The sequence below is a fragment of the Polypterus senegalus genome, chromosome 9 (assembly GCF_016835505.1).
Source record: "Polypterus senegalus isolate Bchr_013 chromosome 9, ASM1683550v1, whole genome shotgun sequence".
NCBI lineage: Eukaryota > Metazoa > Chordata > Cladistia > Polypteriformes > Polypteridae > Polypterus > Polypterus senegalus.
In genome coordinates, this window is record NC_053162.1 from 175,145,668 (window position 1) to 175,161,280 (window position 15,613).

At 38.1% G+C, this 15,613-nt stretch overlaps 1 protein-coding gene across 3 annotated transcripts in view; it reads left to right on the top strand.

Moving 5' to 3' along the window:
* The window catches only part of pkn3 (protein kinase N3), a 54,543-nt gene that overhangs the window by 18,209 nt on the left and 20,721 nt on the right, over positions 1–15,613 (top strand). For all 3 annotated transcript variants that reach the window (XM_039764334.1, XM_039764335.1, XM_039764336.1), the window contains 9 exons: positions 733–842; positions 1,764–1,907; positions 2,301–2,376; positions 6,504–6,693; positions 9,614–9,713; positions 10,249–10,304; positions 10,601–10,673; positions 15,194–15,285; positions 15,362–15,538. In XM_039764334.1, the coding sequence (XP_039620268.1) occupies positions 733–842; positions 1,764–1,907; positions 2,301–2,376; positions 6,504–6,693; positions 9,614–9,713; positions 10,249–10,304; positions 10,601–10,673; positions 15,194–15,285; positions 15,362–15,538 (1,018 nt within the window). The remainder of the gene's footprint in view (positions 1–732; positions 843–1,763; positions 1,908–2,300; positions 2,377–6,503; positions 6,694–9,613; positions 9,714–10,248; positions 10,305–10,600; positions 10,674–15,193; positions 15,286–15,361; positions 15,539–15,613) is intronic.

Here is a 15,613-nt window from a genome sequence, read left to right on the forward strand (position 1 = left end):
AGTACATCAAGGCAATGAATGAATAAATAATATCAACATTTTTGATTTGCCATATCTCATCATGTCAAGTACATATTTTATTGTAATGATTTAAATATTCAGCCTTGAAATCCAATTTAAGTTCAAAAATGATTAATACAGCAAGCAACTGTGCCAGCTACAGACTGCCTTCATTATTTGCTCATTTTAATATCTAATCTCCTAACCTAGTATACATTTTAACTTGGGTTGTCTTCAAATATACACATAAACTTTACATTGTTCTCAATGGTAGTTATGTGCAAAATTTTTCTGGACATATGTGTATATTTAAAATTTCTAGATTTGTTTGCTCTCCCTTAATGTGAGTGTTTCCTTTTGCAGTTGTGCTAGCAAAACAGACCCTTAAATAGTCTGTGATAAAAAAAAATTGTCCATCCATTACTTAAACCTGCCTGATCTGGTTTATAGGTACGTAACGGTAAACTGATGCCAATTCTGAAAGCATTGGGCTCAAGACACAATCCAGCCCTGGTACTGACTACAGTCCATCAATGGGCACACCAATATACATGCCCATATGCACTTATATCGGAACACTTTATTGTTGACAGTCAACCTAACTTGATTGTAAAACTGGAGTATTTGGTGAAAAAATCCACTCAATTATGTATTTATTAATTTCCCATAGTTCTATTACAGTGGGAGAAAATATTGCTGATAATTTGTCCTTTTTGTGTTTTTATGTCAAAGTGGAGATCAGTGCTGTTCTAAAACTGGATAACAAAATGGTTGGTAGGACCAACTGGAGACCTATCAGTAACCAGGCTTGGGACCAGTGCTTCTGTATCGAACTGGAAAGGGTAGGTGTTGTAAATGTATTTTATTTTTTTTCTCTTTGTAGGATGCGTTTCTTTTTATTTTTAAGTAGCCAAATGATTGGGGGGTTGGGGGAGAGGTGTGGTGGTAAAGGTGTCTTTAGAAATAATTGGAACAAGTGCTTATAACAAGTAAGTGAGTTCAAATCAAGAAAATTAAAACGTGCAGGTTGATTCTTCAGTGAAACATAAGAGCATATTGGTATGTGTGTGAATGTGCCTTTCAGTGGGCTGGTGTTTCTCACTCTGTGTTCAGTCCTGGAATGATGGACTTTAGCTTCCCTGTGATCGGAAAGCAGGCAATACAATAGTGAACAGTGGATACAGAAAATGAATAAAGAGCTTAGATGCACCTTTTGTAGGGATAAAAAAGTATGACAGAAAGGAGCTGACTGATAAAACCAAGAGCAATAATGTGATTTGACATTTAGAATGAAGACCAGCACCACATCTTAAAAAAAAACAACAAAAGAAAAAACCCATGATCTCACAACTTCAGTATCTGTACTGTGATTTCAGCTGGAGATCTTTCGAATGTAAAAGCTTTGGCATCCCCTACATTCTCTTAATATTGTGTAATGTCATCCAGTACTCGCTACATGCTCTGAACTAATAAAGCAAGACATTTCACTTAACTCGGAGTAACTGGGTATCTCAGTGTCATGATGTCAAATGAATTTTTAAGGCATCTGTAAATGGCAGAGGAATGTGGGTAGAGGAATATGAATTAGCTGAGCTGAAACTGGACCTGATATATATATTTTTTTTTAATATGCTGCTTATTGTTCTGAAATTTAAATTATAAGCAGAGATGTGTGTTCTTTTTGTCTTGCATATCATTTTTGAAGCCAGCATCAGCTAAGTAATCCTCTATTATATCAAAAATGTGTTCCCTTTCTCTTTCAGTCTCGCGAGCTAGAAATTGGGGTATACTGGCGGGACTGGAGAGAACTATGTGCTGTTAAATTCCTGCGACTAGAAGACTTTCTTGACAATGAGCGGCATGGCATGTGTCTGTACCTGGAGCCACAGGGAATGCTGTTTGCGGAGGTAAGTGAATTAATGACAGAGCTGAATCTAATATTCTCTGGTGAAAGGGATTCCACTGTATGAGACTGGTTAGCATTGAGATATTGTGGGTCTTTTTAGAGAAGGTCCCTTATGGAGGATGTCCACGTATTTAACATGTTCTGTTTATGGTACTTTCCAGGGCTTTCCTCTATATTTCCAAATCATTTTATCAGGTGTTTTGATTTTTAATTAATACTGCTTTTTGAATGGGAAATCCTAATGATTTATCATATTGTAAATAGCTTAGTTGATATTTTTTTCCTGGGGAGGCAAGTTAAAATCCTTGTTCTTCCAAGTAATCAAAAAGATAAGCTAGGTTTCTTGCTGTTGTTGTTGCTTTCAGTTAACATGTTGACTATCTACATTTGTTAGGTGACTTTCATAAACCCTGTGATTGAACGTCACCCAAAACTTCAACGGCAGAAACGTATCTTTCCTAAGGAGAAAGGTAATATATGTACAGTGTGTATGTGTTTTTTTTTTATTTATTTATTTTTTTTTTTTAATTTCATCATGGAGTTTCAAAAAGACAAACTGGCCTGCTTTTTTTGTAAATCTTCATAAGGGCCTAGGATGAATTCCTCTGACCAGTGAAGGCTATGAAGGGTCTGTAGGCACAATAAGTACAGCAAAGAAGCCTATTTCTACAGGAGATCGAAAAGCGCTTATTCCTGGATGTAGTGAGACCAGCAAAAATGTGTATTGGAAGCTTTATGAAAATGTGAAACTGGCAAAAGAAATTGCAAATGAACTACTACATAACCTTGACACTACACTTCCACAGGGTTGGAGAGAAATAGTTATAACCTGGGCTTCAAATGGCCAAGCAGGAAAGTATGGTGATGTCTCTATTACAAAAGCTGGGAGCTGGAAATCTGAATTTACACAGTACCCTCTTTCATTATAGTATGATCCTTCACAAACTTATTACTGATCATTAACATTTCTTATTCACTTAAACGAGTCAAACTTATTTCTGTTCTAATACCAGGCAAACTGAATAACAGGCCACAAAACTACTGACTAATTAGTTAATTGAATTGAATTAACGAATTACTAGAGAGAACCTGCTTTACAATATAATCAAAAATACTAGAAAAAAAATATTTGTAAAGGAAATATTTTTAATGTATTTTTATATATGTATATGTGTACACACGGTATATTGTTTTATATGCTTGTATATGAGAAACCTGCAAGGCTTCCTGGTTATTGTGAGAAAATGTGGTAGCAGCACACACAGTTGCTAGAATCTAATGGTCATAATGTGTAGAGCAGAGTAATGCATGGTTTTGGGCATTACTGTAGTGTCAAATATGGGCAAATGCTTATAGGACAAAATGCACTAAGCAGTTATTTGTAGTTTACAAAAGGCAAGGTGGGCTACAATTTTAGGAAGATCATGCCAACATAGATGTGATATTAAGACAAAAATGTTGTGTACACCCATTTCCACGTACACTTTGAGATGTATAAAAACTAAACTTGCAGTAAAGCCATGCACATTTTCACAGCAGCCTCAACCTGTGCATATACTAGTTTCTGCTCTTTTGCAGACTGGCAGCATCCATTGTCAAAGCAGTGCTACTTGTTTCTAATTCAGATCAGATCTGGATCAATAACGCAAGATTTATCAAATACACCAAAATTAATGGTATACTGTTTACAAATTTAATTCATTTGATTGTACTCCTTCTTTAACAATATAATAGTGCACAGAATGGCCAAACTATTGCAACTGCCATAGCTGATTTAGCGTTGTTAGAAGACATTGCAAATGGAAGAATTAGAAGGGAGCACGTATTTAGAGATGATGATGACTGGCTTCTAAGTCGATTTTGATTTCCAAGAGCTATACTCTTGTAGATGAGTGCTGAACTGGTTCTAGCTTTACGAAGGCAGACTTTGAGAAATTGTGCTGCACCTGTTCCTTTGCAAGTTCTGTCCACTTTTGGGTTTTTAGCCTCGGGAGCTTTTCAACAGCAACAACCGGTTTTCCAAATGTAATCGAAGTGGTCAACTGCATGCATGTCACTATTGTAACAATGCTGGACAAGTTACATCAGCCAGGGATGAATCGCCTAAAGAATGAGCTGGCATTGCATCAATTATAGCATGAGAGCTTATAAAAAAACCAGCAACTCCGCACAGTCGCAGGGGCTTTTTCCATCTAGTGTGGCAAAAGGCAAACAGTCCTTTTAATGATAGTGAGTCCTCTCAAAGAGCCATGTAAAGAGCAGAGAATCTGTCCTTTGTGGTGCTTTGTGCCAACGCTGCACTATAAAGGTGCCTTCAGAGAATGAATTTGCTTGTTTAAATAGCATCCCCCCCCCAATGTGCTGCTCTGTAGTTCACAGAAAGTATCTTATTGTGCATGCATGTAGCATACAGCATAATGTGGCACACAATCATGGCTTGTCCATATCTGATGAGATGTGGTGTGATGAACCTTACCCACCAAATGATTAGCATAATAACTTTGTTTGAATGTGATTAGCAGAATGTGAAAACAGGTGGTCAATATTACATAGTACAGCCCTTATTCCTTAGATCACTGGCCACATCTCTTAACAGCATCATTTTATAACTCCAGAACAGTGTCCATCAGCACACAGCTATATTGGTCGCTCACCGGGTTCCGAGGCAGAGATCTGTCAGCAGCCTGTACCTGAAAATGAGCTGGGTACAGCAGCACCATCACCGCATCACCACAGCTTTTGTAATATTGTCTAAAACTGAATAAACAAACGTGAGGTTGCGACACGTCTTTGGTATCTAACCACTTCTTTTTTTTTTTTTTTATTTCAGGTACTATGCGACTTTCTGAACTTGAACATTTGAGTGTCTCTGTTACTCTGTATCACTCCATAACCACCTTTTGTTGCTTATAATACCACTGCTTACACCAACAAATAGTACATTTTTCCTTGCCTCCACTTTGCATTCACTGAAATTCTTACTTCCACATGCTTTTGCCATTGTCTTTTGCACAAACACTGAAAGGAAGGAGCTACAGTATTTATATTGATTTGCATATTCAATATGCAAAATTCTGGGAGGAGTGAGTTTGCTGAGTGAGTGAGCTGTAGGTGCGTACACATGCATGGAACTTGGTGTATGCACAGTTTTATGCATCTGAATTTTTTTGTGTGTACATATTTCCAGATTTGTCCGTACGCAATGTTTTTAATGTGAATTCTACTCATGGCATTTATACTGTAAATGAGGTGGTTTAGCAGTTGATTCAATGCTTTTTGGTTCCGTTCTCCCCACGTGACTTTGAACAAATCACTTAACCATTTGGGGATTCCATTTAAAAAAAAAAAAAGAAAAAAAAATTTTCTCCCATTGTTTGGAAACTTTTTGTGAACTTGGACTTGGTTATGAATTCTATATCATGTCTTGGTAGATTATCACTAGATGGGCTTGCTGAGACCATGATATAATCACTATAAACTTTTCTGCCTGTCAGGTTGTTTTTTTTTTTAGCTTCCTGGGAATGAGTTCTTTTGTAATGTGGTGTGTTACATAGCCTGAATCTATATAGATATAATATAAAAAGGCGATACCCCTCCCTTGGTGATATGGTGGTAACAAATAACATAGCAGAAATAACTTAGCTTTCTTTAATGACTGCTTATGCTGCATAACAGATGAAGGAAGCCAATGGCAAGAACCTAGTTTGGGAGTTGGGGGCCCAATGTGTAGAGTCTGCTATTTTCACCATGCAGTGGAAGGATTTTCAGGATCGGATGACATTGTTTTCCATCCATCTGTTGGGTTCAAAGGTGTGCAGGGCAATGTTCCAAGGCTAATACTCTTTCTTCATGTGCAGGCCCCCATTTTGGTGAATCATACCATTCCAAACAAGGCAAAAGAGGATACAGTTTCATGCTGACTTTGACAGACAAAAATCGTATACAATGGTCATCAGTCTGACTGCCCATTTCTCAGTTGTCCCTAACTGTCTTGTCTTATAATGCTTGCCTAGCAGTTCTTATATGGTGAACCCCTGTGCTAAATCTGGCTCTGTGTCAGCTGTACATATGAGTAGAAAAAGGCAGATTTATAAAACATACTGTATTTGCACAGACCACAATAACATATTAAACTTGTACACGTATTACACCTGTACACTACATCTGTAATACAGATGCAATCTCTTATGCAGTGGCCTTTTACTCTTTAGATAGCTGGTAGTTTTTGCCACTTCCTCGTGGTGTCATTCACTGAACATTCCACTTTTTGCTGGGAAAATGCTTTGTTGGTTACTACCACCTTGGTCTGGCTTAGCTAGCCTAGTCCTGTCTGGACTTTGGTTTCCAAACATGTGCAACGACTTATCATTTTCACTCGTCCATTGCCTGTCTCCCAAAGTTATCACTCATTAGCATTACAGTTATAAGCCTCATTCACATAGCCCAATCTGGTGCAAGAAAGACTATCATGTTGCTGATGCCGGTGTAGAACCTGGGACAACAGAATATATTGATAGGACCAAACGTCTAACTTTTATTTATTTATTCTTTTTTTGTGAGTTTATTGAGGATTATTTTCTTTAACTTTTTACTTTAGGCAAAGACTTCTTGCGAGCAGCCCAAATGAATATCAACATTGCAACCTGGGGCCGTCTGATGATGAGTGTGCTACCTCCTTGCAGTTCCATGAGCACATTGAGCCCCCCACTCACAGTTTCTTGTCACCCTGAGTTTGTTTCGCCATCTGAGAACCTTGCTGGGTCAAGCCCGACCACACCTTTCCCTGGGTAAGAAACAAAACATAGGCAGTCATATTAATCATTGGGGCTGTTCATATTGTTTCCTTACTGAGGAGTGCACTAAAATCCATCACTATGTGTTAAGTGCTACTTGTAAATCACAAACATAAAAAGCAGTATATAATTAATTGAAGTATTAATTCCTCAAATGTTAAGTGAATTTTATTGCTCTCTTTATTGGATTTTTATTTTGTTTTTCTCTTTTGTTTTTTTGTTTACGTATTTACTGTATTTTTCCTCTTTTACATTTATTATATAGTTCAGTTTTTTTGATATTATTATTATTATATACTAAGAGGCTTCGCTCGCCCACCCACGGGTTTGGTTTACCGGATATACAATTTAAAGAGGTTGTTAGTTTCATGGGAATTGTAACATATGCTTTATTTTCACTTTTATTTTAAAACTTTTGTAAAAACAATACTTTATTTCTGGCCCTGGGCGTGGTTACATATCTTTCTCGCAGGATGTGTAATGCTGAACGCACGCTAAGGAGATGCTGTCGGATCATCTGCTGTCTTTCTGCTGCTGGCGAGCTGCATGTTTTGCTTGCCTCTTGTCGTTGTTTTAACACAAGAGTGTTCCTGCTCACACTGAATTAGTATGGGAAAGTTAACGTTTACAATATCAAATTACACTGGCTGTTACAGACTGGAATCAAATGTATGTTTTTATTCTAAAATAGTAAGGACACGAGCAGCTGACTTCTCAAAACTTATTCGTCCGGGATCGAACCCGTGAAGCTTTGATTACCAGTCAATAGTTGATACCGTTGCGGCACCAAAGCTGTTGTAGCAACTGCGTGTCAATGTCACACCCTAATGCGGGTTGTTTTTCTGCAGTTATATTTTTGAATGAAAGCGCATTTGTTCTGTTATATTTGTACCTTTTGTGAAAGTGTTTCTTTGATATTTGGAATTCAGGCTTCACACATTATACACTTCATGTTTACATTTTGTCAATTTATTACTAAAACATGAAAAACGTTTGTTTTAACGATGTGTTTACATAGATCGTTGTAGACACAGAACACACATGAAATGCAAGTGTTCCAAATAACGATAGTATTTATAAAAGGTGTCATTTTTTCTTAGCTTCTCACTCTATACAACTCTAAGCAACTGACACGCAGGTAAACAGACTTGAGCTGAGAAAACTGTGCGGGGTGGGGGATGTGATAGCAGGCTGCTTGCTTTTTGCTGCTTAGCAACACATTTAGAGGACAAAAGACACTGACGGAGAGGTGCGAAGCGTTTTAAGGTGGGACGGATCTACGAGTTTTTTCATAGCTTCTGGTAATTCTGGTGTTAAGAGCTGGGAGCACGTGAAGCGTGTCTGCCAACAGCAATCCAACAACTGCTAGGTTAGATGTCAGTGGACTTGTTTTAAATGATGTCTCGCATGACATTGTAAAAACAATACTTGTCTTTCATCTACGGCCCCAGGTGTGGGTAAACCTCTTTCTCACAGGACGTATAATGCTGCTCGCGTTGTCAAGGGGGGGAAGGAGGAGGCTGAACGCATGCTAAGGAGGTGCCGTCGGATTGTCTGCTGTCTTTCTGCTGCTGTCGCGCTGCCCGTTGATAATTTTAAAGCCTGTAGAGCAGCTGTCCTTTTGCCACTTCGTGTCCCTGCTGCTCGTGTTGTGAAGGGGGGGGGGATGGGGGGGTGTCTGAACGCATGCTAAGGCGAAAGACTGGATCATCTGCTGCTGGCGAGCTGCGTGTTGTCGCTTGTCATTGTTTTAAGAGCTGGGAGCAAGTTAAAGCGTCCCTCGCGGGACTTCACATTGTCTTCTGAGAAGACCACGTCTCGTCTCCCTCCCAAAGATTTTTTTTTTTTTATAATAGAGAGATGTTCCTTTTTTATTTTTGTTTCGTTTACACTATTACCGTATTTGCGTTCTCCAATTGTGTCTTTGTTTCTATTTTTATACTTAAGTTTTCAAAAAAAATGCTTTTGTGTTTTTGTATTTGATTTATATGCAGTAACATGAGCTTCCTTTTTGTTGGCAATTTAAAATATTACATACTTGATTAGGTAATGCATCGTGAAATTATTATAAAGTAATTATAGGCTGATTATTTCTACTCTTTCCTATCCTTACTGAAGAGTGTAGCCACATCTGAATAACTGAGTATTATTAGGTGAAATGATATCAAAGCACAAGGAGGAGTCTGTTCAAGGTGGCAGTCCTATTTTTTTTTTTAAGCTTATTAACTTTTATATGCTAAGAATAAATGGGGAGCTGACCGTAGGATTTAGTCCTCAGTGGGCTCATTTGGGATCTCAGATGAGAGCCAAAATATTTTATATCCTAAAGTCTCATAGTTTTCCTTTTGAATATAAATTGGCTTGAGGCCTACATTTGGCAGTATTGAAATTACTGTAGTTGAATATTATAAAGGACAAGAGATTTTTAAAAATACAAAGAGTAAAAGTGTTGTGGTTCATTGTGGCATCATAAACTTGGTGTCTACACTTAGTGAAAGCTGGTTTTAAAATCTCTCCTGGAATGAGGCCAGTGTGTGCATTCAATGGCACCCTGTTTCAAACTCTGTATCCTCAATGCCACAGAACTGTCTCTCACGGACAATGGTCTAGTTTAGGGATTATAGGGAAGGATTTAGAATTGCACATGTTAAGAGTTATGATGTGAAAGGCTTCTATCGCAGTGCAAGTTAATGAGAAATTTATAAATGGTGCAAACAGAATCCTGAATTCAATTAAACATGTAGTATTTGTATTTTAAGTTGTTTGCTTCATCATCCTTTTAATGGATAATTTGGTAATATGATGAATGAGCTGGCATCTGTCCAGGGCTAGCTCCTTTGTTGATAATGAACTGGATTAATAATTTATTTAAGACTGTAATGGTTCTTATTTATTTATTTTATTTTTCTAACAGTGACCTACCAGTCATCAAACTCAATTTTAGTGAAGAGCGGCCACAAAAACCCCCACGCCTCTATTTAGGAACTCCTGGCCAGGATGCAGCCATGTCACCGGTAATTTAAATTTAAGCTCATCTGGTTGGCTAACAATTTCTCAAAGCCTAATTGTAATATTCATTAAAGAGTATGTTGATTATTAATTTTAATGGACTTTTTCAAATAAGAGTCTTAGTGGACCAATGGTCAGTTTCACTGAACTTGGTTCCCAGGCATGAAATCCATGGGGGATTATGTTTCCACTTAGTACATTATGCAGATAAAGCATTTGATTGTCAAGCTGTGGTGCTTCCATACTCCTTTGTGAATCCATGATTTTGTGTCACACTGTCGCACGCTCCTTAAGATATTTGCTACAACCAAGCAAATAGATGAGGTTTTTTATTTGGGGTATCATGGATTAGAAGCAGGGTGCATCCCTATGTGTCATGGGCATTGGAGAAAGACACTAATTTGAAACAATGAGGGAATGGAGCCTTTGTCTGAATTTCTAGGATTAAAACTTTCATGTTCTGTAGTGATTACCAGACAGTCTAATCAGTAGGGTGGAGCATTTTAATTTATGTTTTGCCTTCTCTTCTCCATCTCTCAGAGTGTAAAAGGAAATCTTAACGAAGAAAAAAGGAACAACGGCATCGAAAATCACAGGTTTTATCTAATGTTCCCTCTCACTTGTTTCTTCTTTCTTTTATTAATAATACATACTGGTAATTTTAAAGCTTGACAGTAGTGTGAGAGAGATTTTGTTAACAGAACAGATGGCAAAGCTTCTTGAACACCCACACCATTAAAAATGTTAAAATGGGAGCTGCTGAATTCAGATAATGGGTTCTGTGCAAAGCCTGTAGTGTAAATAACTTGTTGCTGCTATAAGATGTAGGGTGTGTAAGTATGTAGCTACTGATTTACATACTAAATACATACATTTTATCTTTTTTTGGTAGTATCAGGAAGGATGGCCTGCAGATGGATGATTTTCAGTGCCTCTCTGTACTTGGAAGAGGCCATTTTGGGAAGGTGAGATAATCGTTTTGCTTTATCCTTTGTGATGCCTTTCAGAGCAGTACTAGAAAGGTTATCTGGAGAACCCATGATGCCTATTGGATTTTGAACACTCACAACGTGCAAACTAAGGCTGACCTACCTTTGTGCCTACTTCTGCTCGATAACTTATTTTTTTAGATTTAATAGTGATGGTCCCTCTGCTGGTAAACATCCATTAATAAGTAAAATCTGTGCTGTTTGGATTGTCAGGACTCTAGTGTGAATGTGTGTGTGCTTAACATGCTGCTCTTTGGTGATGCTGTTTTCCTGTGAAGTAAAAAAAAAATATGGAAATGTTGACTGTTCAAATTGCAGTCCAGCCTAGTTTGCTTTTGACTGTTAATATTCCCCAAACAGACCTGTTGCATCAGGACTTTTCTTGTTCTTCTAATGGGCATAGTCATGTTTGGTATTCTGCAAGTCTATTGACTTACATAGATCCATTTTTATCTTTAACTGCAAAATGCAGTATACTAAAACCAGCTTGTTACATGCATAGTCTACCATACTTGCTGTATTTGGTAAACCCAAGGCTGCTAATGGGATGATGGTATTTATTATCATGGATGGTGTTCACCAGGACTTCTGGTTTGTATGCCTGTATTAAGCCTTTATGCAGCTTTCATAAGCTTGAGCATCATGGTATCAACGAGCAGCGAATAATTGAGCATCTTCACCAGCTATTTGTGAACACAGCCAAGGGGTACAGAAAGTGCATCTCTATATTTGCAGCATTCAGCCTTCATGTAACCTTCATATAACGGGCGCTGTGGTGCTCCTTAAACAGTTTTATGCCTCCTGCTGTGTTTAGCTGGTAAAGTGGAGATGATGGGCTCAAATTGTGATAATCCGTTGAGGGATGGATCCCATGGAAATATAATTTCATGTTGGGGAACACTTGGTAGTCACACAGAGACAGGTATAGAATAATAGGATGTGAATGGAATCGCCTTGAATCCAGTTTCACAGATCAGCCTTTAGAACATCTCCCTATATATAAAAAAAAAAAAAAAAATCCTGGAATGGAAAAGCAAGACAATGATACGTGATCTTCTCGGAAGTTCTCGGAAGACATTTAAAAGACCCGCGAGACACAAAGACTGGCCACGGAGCGTCTTGCAGGAACTGTAAACATGAGACTTGGTGCCAAGAGATTGTTCTAGGGCAGTCTCGCGGGGGCGTGGAACATAAGATTCTTGCAAGACATGCCCTTCTTATCAAATAAGAGCACAGACAGCCAGCAAAACATTCAGTCATGTAAAGTCACGTGGCACACACAGATCCTGTGCTTTCAGCAAAGAAGAAAGAGCAGCGTGGAGAAAAGAGACCCAAGGCACGATACACCTGCAGAGAAAGGTACAGAATATGAAAGCAGTAAAATTCGAAAGTATTGTTGTGTCCCAGCCAAGCTGAAGCCTTTTTTGTTTTAAGTGACTGTTAGGTCTGATCGAGGGAGGGCAGAGTACAGCACGGCAGACGGATAGCTGGGTGCTGATTGATGCAGTAAGGGGTGGTGAGACCAATGGGAGGAGGGGTTGGAGAGGATGCTAGAAAGTTGTGTTTGGGGTTACGCAGTCAGCGATTGTTAAAGTAGAACATTTGTGACACTTTGTCAGTCGCTACAGTACCAAAAAAAGAGAGTACAGATCGCATTGACGCAAACAAAAGGAAATTGGTTTAAGTCAGAGAATTTCAAAGATGGGATTTAATTCACATGCATTTATTGGTTACTTTGCAAAAAAAATTAACTGCTGATGATGTGGATTGTTTTGTCTGTGCTGAAATTCCAAACAGAGAAACCAATCCTGAATTATGGCACAAAGTCATTAAACATGTCTCACTGACCTCGTTTAAAAGATTCAGCAAGTTGGGACTTGAAAGATTCAAAATATTGTTTTTACAGAAGTTCTGAAATAAAAGTGAAACTAATGAAATAGCAACAATTCAAAGAAAAAAAAAATCTTAAAAGTGTGTATCTGGAAAACCAAACACGGGGGTTGGCGAGCGAAGTGAGCAGGGGGCGAAGTCCCCTAGTCTATTTAAAAGAAATCCACAACAGCTGTAAAGCCATTCTGCGAAAGATTTGTATGTGTGCATATTTATATAAAGAGATAGATACACTATATATAGGGAGGGGAAGAAGGAAAGGGGGAGAAATATAGATATACAGTATAATAGAGAGAGAGAGATGCATATCTACATCTCTTTTTTTTTTTATCTGTCTGTCACTGTCTCTCTATTTGTAGCTAGTACTCCACAAAGGGAGAAAATGAATCACATATTTTAAAATAGTTTTTTTATTCCTAAGCTTTTGGCATCCTACCAGGTGTCCGTCGTCGTCGTCGTCATCATCAGAGATAAATGATTAGACATACAGAAATCAAAGGCAATATATTACAAATGAGGGTGTGTTGGTCATATGGTTCAAGTAAAATTCAGGGCTAATATTAAAAGTGCCAGAGAGCTGGCTGAATCATGGCTCTCAAATGGTGATGCTATTTAGTAACTTTTGAAGGGGAATCCCGCATATGCAGGCTCAAAAAGAACAACATCTAAATAATAAAGAGAAACTACGACCACCACCCTCCTTATTGATTCTCTCCCCCCACACCCTCATTTGCTTTATATTGCCTTCGATTCCAGTATGTCTAATCATTTGTCTCTGATGATGAAACTTGACAGGTTGTTTAAAATAAGAATAAAAAAACTAAGCTTTCAAAATACATGAGTCATTTTCTCCCTTTGTGGATTACGAACTACAAATATGCAAACTGTACCACAGACCTTTGCTTCCATACATAGATGGAGAGAGAGAAAGAGAGATACAGATTTGGAGGGCGACATGTAAACTCCATTCTACCTGAGCCTCTCTGACTCGACAAAGACATTCCTAAGCTTGTTTAGTCATAGATATAAATCTGACCGCTAAGAAGTATGGATATTAGAATTGTTAATTTTTTTTTTCAACTTGATGGTGGCCCTAATTCATCCTAATCTGCCATCTTTGAGATTCCTGCCTGATCCGGTGACTGAATCACCAGTCATACGTTCATGCTTTCGTCTTAAATCATGGTTATATGGTGAAATGCTTTGTTGTTGAGATTTATTTCAATTTGTGTCACAAACCAAAGTTACTTCAAAGTAAGCAGTCAGATCAAATGTCACTATTTGAATATATTTCAAAAATATTAAAAAAGACAGATGGAAAAAGAACATTGGTTTGCTTTATTTCACACTGATTTTTGTAACTCTATTACTCCCCACACACTCTGGATTATTGCTCATTTCACAAATCCTCCCTTTTTACATACCACGTACAAATTTTGCTCTGCCTATGTCTATTTGTATGTTTAAACAGCATGTATTATCCTTAGTAAAATTAAATCTGCTTCTTGAACACATTCCTTCAAAACTTAAGTTTGGGACTGACTTTTCTACCCCATCCTTTGCTCTTGCATCTGAAGTTGTGCTTAAAACAAGTTTTTAAATATTACTTTGGCTCCCCAGCAGAATTGTTGTGCACCTAATACTGTCCCAGTTCACTCTTGAAGCTAATGACCCTCATTTACTGCTGCTGAATGCCAGAACTGTTAAGCATCAATCGCTGCAAGCGAAAGCGGGATCTCTATCTCATTAAAGACACAAGAAAATGACTTCTGTATTTCTGATTGTCCTTTATTCTTATAACAGCTTTACAATCAATCTTGATAATGTTCAGTTTAGTTACCTTAGCCAACACACAGTTTCTCTTTCAGTTTGCTACTAAAGTGCTCACAGATGTGACATACAATGTCTAATAGAGTATGCAGTAATGAAAAATTAATATTCAGGGGTATTTATAACTGTAAAGGGAGAAAAGTGAGAGTTTAGTCTTGTGTGTTATTACTTAACTGCCTACTTATAAATGCAGTACTCAACTGGCATTGCACACTGCAAAGTATCAAATCGGGTCTCTCCTGTCCAAGATATCCTCTTTTGTTTTAAGTAAAGTTACAAGTACTAAGAGATGGACAAAACTGCCTCAGTATGCTTTTTGTTTGATTATGTCACTTTTTTGTGAAGTGGCACATTCATTTGAAGGTTGCAGTTGGCATCCGTGTCTTTTTAATCAAAGTTAGAAGCTCTGCATGCTTTTTTGACATACTGTGAGCAAAAAACTAATTTTAATCATAAAATTTGGTTGATGCCCACTTGTCATGAATGTTATTCACACGCGGTTTGGCAATTATTCAGTTTGAAGGAGGAATGTCACATTAGGCAACTAACTATTTGGGTCACTTTAATGTCGGGTTTCAAAAGACACACTGATGCTTTCCTAGACATCCATAGTTTTCAATTATTACTTTCAGGGAGGAGGGCTGCTATGCCATCCCAAATTTTAAACTTTTGACAGGTTAACATTGCACCCTGTAGGTAAATATTGATGGTCTCTACCTTTCATAGCTATGACTGTGTTCCTAATTGTGGTGTGCTGCTCTGTGATTGACCCACAGGTTCTTCTGGCTGAATACAAGCAAACTGGAAAGTTGTATGCTATCAAAGCTTTGAAGAAAGGTGACATTGTAACCAGAGGAGAGGTTGACAGGTTGGTTGCAGCAGACTGGGTGTGGGCATTTATTTATTTGGTTCTGTACACTTATCACTTTCTGTCTCCCACATAGCTTAATGTGCGAGAAGCGCATTTTTGAAACTGTCAACAGATCCCAACACCCTTTCTTGGTGAACCTGTTTGCCTGTTTCCAGACCCCAGAGCATGTCTGCTTTGTCATGGACTACTCTCCAGGTGGTGATCTCATGATGCACATTCACTCTAATGTCTTCTCGGAAAAGCGGGCACGGTAAGAAATTACAAAAAGTTTAAAGTGGGAGTATACAACCCTGCTGCTTCGTGAAATTCGTCTTGAGACTTTGAT